Below are 4,613 nucleotides of genomic sequence, written 5' to 3'. Positions count from 1 at the left end.
CTCCCCTCTCTCTCTCCCTTCCTCTCTCTCTCTCTGAAGTGGAGAAGACGTGTGTCACATCGCTCCGTCAAAATACTGAGTTTTCACCGGTAAACAGTGGAAAAGAAGTATAATAAGTTATTCAAGTTACGCTGCCATAAAAAGGGGATAGCTATGAAAGTTATCTAGCCGGGATATGGCGATCTGTGACTGTGAGCAGTGAATTTATTCTTCGGGACATTGAAGTCTCGTAAGACAAGTAGACATTATACGTGGACACAATAGTGCTGACGTGTGAAAGTGGATCACAGGTGAATGATCGATTAGGCTGATATTAGCGGTTTCGGCCGGTAATTATCGGCATGGACGACGAATATGCAGAGTATCGATGCTCGGCATGTAGGAAGGCAATAAAGAATAAAGTCGTCAAATGCAAAACTTGTATAAATAAGCTTTTTTACCATTCAGGATGTGTAATTAAGCATAAAATTCTGGACAGTAGACAAGAATTAGTGCCGTGTAAAGGCCCATTTGAGGAGTTTTTGATTGATAGTAAAGAAACAAACATGAAGAAAGCGACGCCAACGGCAGGAAGAGATAGGACATTGTCTACAGGATCCGTGGGATCTGCAGGATCGTTCACAAGTAAAGGATCAGGCATTGATGTAAAAGTAGACTGGATCATAAAAACTGTAAAGGAAATAAAAAATGAAACAACCTGTAAAAATGAAATTAAACTAATGATTAAAGAAGTAGTTCAAGAAGAATTAGTAAATGTTAAGCAAGAACTGGAAAACTTGAAGAAAATGATACAGGGAGTAACATGTGTATCAAAGGAAGAATCGCAGATAAGCTACAGTGAAGCGGTTAAAGGGAAGAAGAAAGAAAACGTTATAATTGTTAAGCCGAAAATGCAACAAGAGAGTGAAGCCACTAAAAAATTGATAAAAGAAAAGGTGGATATTAAGAGTATGGCTATGGGAATAACGAAATTAAGGAAAGGTAGCAAGGGAACAGTGATCGTGGGTTGTGAAACCGGCGAGGAGGTGAAAAAATTGAAGGAGACAGTTCAAGCTAAGCTGGGAGAAAATTATAAAGTGATAGAGTCGCCTCAATCAAAACCAAAGATAAAAATTATTAATATAGATGTAGAAGAGATGAAATTAGATGATAATGAACTTATAAATACGATAAAGATGCAGAATAAAATAGATACAGCAAATATGCGAATTGTGAAGAGAATGATCAAAGAAAGGAGAAATAATCAATCTGAAAGAAAAGGAAATGAAGAAGGGTCAATAATAATAGAAGCAGATGAAGAGACACATGAGCTGATATTGAAGAAAGGAAAGCTAAGTGTAGGATGGAAGAAGTGTCCTGTATTTAATCACATCAATGTTAAAAGATGTTTCAAATGCTGGGGATATTATCATATTGCAAAAAATTGTACGCGAGAGGAAGCATGCTATAAATGTGCAGGAAGTCATAACTCGCGTGATTGTACAGCGACAAAAAAGAAATGTGTGAATTGTATGTTCAAAAATCGAACATACAATCTGAATATAAGCGATGACCATGACGCCCTTAGTCCGGAATGTCCGACCTTTAAGAGGGCGCTACGGGAGGAGAAGAGGAGAGCAGGCTGGGAGGACGCTAAATAGCAACCACAGGAAGAAGCGGAGATAATACTATATACAAATGCGCAAAGTTTAATTGCGCACAGAGATGAGATACAACATCAGATCATGAAGAAAATAAATCCTGCGTTCTTAGCATTATCGGAGACCAGAGTGACTGAGGATATCGAAGACAGTGAAGTGAACGTTCCGGGTTATAGTATAGTTAGATGTAATGCTGAGAATAGGAATACGGGAGGAGTTATTTTATACGTTAGAAGCGATATTAAATATGAAATAGTATTAGAGGGAAAAAAAATTAGAATCGAATTGTTGGTGTGTTGCGGTAGAAGTAAAAGATAAATTATATAAAGGAGTGATAATGGTAATATATCACTCACCGAGCGCATCGCACGGAGATTTCTTGAGATTTTTCGAGGATATAGTAGAAGAGTTTATAATAAAGGGAGAATGCATGGTAATAGGAGATTTTAATATAGATCTTATGAGAGATTCGTTTTATGCGAATAAACTGCAAACGACAATGCTAAGCTTAGGTATGAAACAATATGTTAACGAACCGACGAGAATTACGAAAGACAGTCAGACAATTATAGATTTGATCTTCGCTAATAATAATAAAATAGTACAGGTAATTCATGAACCTAAAATTACGGATCACGCGTGGCTGAAAGTTGAGCTGAGTGTTAGTAAAACTGAAAGTAAATATAGAGAATTTAGTGCTAGGAATTATAAAGAGTTTGATGAAAATAAATTTGCTATATTAGTGAAAAATAAATTACAAGAAAGCCAGGAATGTCAGTGTGAATGTATGGGTGTCAGTGAGAGGGCGAAAAAACTTGTCGATAGTATAGTGGGTGCGTTAGATGTAATGGCGCCGAGGAAAAAATTTAGAATTCCGAAAGTTTGGGAAGGGAAGAAATGGTTTTCAGACGAAATAAAAGAGGCTGCGGATAGAAGGGATAAGGCATATAGAAGAGCATTGTATGACGATACCGAACAAAATTGGTCGCAGTATAAAATTGAAAGAAATACAGTAGTAAAATTAATTAGGGAGAAGAAAAAAGAATATTATGAAAATATGATAGATCTTAATAAAGAAAATCCTACGTCTATGTGGAAAACCTTGAAAGAAATAATTAGAGGCGAGCCAGTAGGCATAAAAGAAGTAGGAAATATAGATTTTGAAATTTTAGGCGATATCGAAGAGTGCAATATAGCTGATAAATTTAATTTATATTATATACAAAGTATTAATAGTATAATAAACTCTATAAAGGTCGTTAGATCCGGTGATATAATCGAACATTGGATGAATATAAATAAGAAAATTATTTATATTATCGAAAATAAAGGATTTATGGAAAATTTCGTGACTATTAAACTAGAGCAGTTAGAAAAAATTGTTATGGGATTGCCGAAAAAGAAAGGTACGGAAGAGGGAATAACTAGCGATATATTGAGGACAACTTTTTCTGTAATAAAAGAGGAATTTGCGAATATAATAAACAATTCTTTAAGAGAAGGTCTCTGTCCGGAAGGTTGGAAAACCTCTACGATAATACCGATTCCAAAGATAGATAAAGCGAAAAAAGCGAGCGATTATAGGCCTATAAATATGTTACCAATATTTGAAAAAGTGTTAGAATTAGTAGTAAAAGAACAACTTGAAATGTATTTGGAAACTAACGATATTATAACAGAACATCAGTCGGGGTTTAGAAAATATTACTCGTGTGAAACAGCGATTCAAACTGTCATTGACGAATGGAAATTAATAGTAAGCGAAGGAAAAATGGTAGGTGTAATTTTCATGGATCTTAAGAGAGCGTTTGAAACAATAGACAGAGAAAGATTATTAGGAAAAATGTATTATTATGGAATTAGAGGAATGGCCTTAGAATGGTTCAAATCATATTTAAATAATAGGAAACAGCAAGTGCGTTTCAATCATACATGGTCTAAATTATTGACAACAGAATACGGAGTGCCACAAGGCTCGGTACTAGGACCTTTACTATTTATAATATATATAAATAATATAATCGAAGGCTGTCCAGAAGGGTGCAATATAAAAATGTTTGCAGACGACACGCTTATATACGTAAGTAGAGAAAGTAGCACGGATATAGAGATAAAATTGAACACGGCTTTTAATATAATCGAACGTTGGATGAATATAAATAAGTTAAAAATGAATGCAAGTAAAACGAAGTATATGATAGTTAGAAGTATTCGAAAAGAATTGAGAGGTAATACTATTTTGAAATGTCTGGACGGAATTGAAATAGAGCGTGTAGAGACTATGAAATATCTAGGTATAATTATCGATGACAGACTTCGATTTCAAGATCACTGTGATTATATGTTAAAGAAAATAGGTAAAAAAACGAGTTTCTTAAATAGAGTAGGTAATTACATATCAGTGTATACTAGATGCATTATATATAAGACAATCATAGCTCCTCATTTTGAGTATTGCGCGACGATATTAATAGGCATGGGGGAGACGCAGATAACCCAACTGCAGAAGGTACAAAACAGAGCTATGAGGATAATACTTCAATGTGATAGATACACCAAAGTAGAAGACATGCTAGAGGCGTTGCAATTTATGTCAATAAGACAAAGATTACAATATAATATATATATATTTATTTTCAAGATATTGAATAACCTGTTACCAATTCAGTTAAGAGATAAGTTACAAATAGTAGGGAACAAATGCGATAGGGAAACAAGACAAGCGGGTAATATCGAAATTCAATTTCGAAAAACAAGGAGTGCACAGAAAAGTTTGTTTTATGAAGGAAGTATATTGTATAACGTCCTGCCAGTAGAAATTAAAACTTGCGATAGGCTCGAAATATTTAAAAGAAGATTAAAAGCGCATATCTTACATATGTAAATGTTAAATGTAAATGTTAAACTGTATAAGAAAATAGCTGAGAAAGCTAAATAAAAGCTCATCAATCAATCAATCTCTCGGGCTCTCGA

The 4,613-nt window shown here is 34.4% G+C and overlaps 1 protein-coding gene across 1 annotated transcript; it reads left to right on the top strand.

Moving 5' to 3' along the window:
• Positions 1–341: 341 nt before the first annotated feature.
• LOC146723583 (uncharacterized) lies at positions 342–1,640 on the top strand. The gene has a single exon (XM_085481610.1). It carries the CDS (start codon positions 342–344, stop codon positions 1,638–1,640), a length of 1,299 nt encoding a protein of 432 aa, XP_085337736.1.
• Positions 1,641–4,613: the final 2,973 nt, after the last annotated feature.

The sequence above is a fragment of the Nylanderia fulva genome, unplaced genomic scaffold, assembly GCF_048542155.1.
Source record: "Nylanderia fulva isolate GAGA-0341 unplaced genomic scaffold, ASM4854215v1 Scaffold185, whole genome shotgun sequence".
Taxonomy (NCBI): Eukaryota; Metazoa; Arthropoda; class Insecta; order Hymenoptera; family Formicidae; genus Nylanderia; species Nylanderia fulva.
The sequence above is the reverse complement of the archived record's forward strand: the minus strand, read 5'-3'. Positions and strand labels throughout refer to the sequence as shown.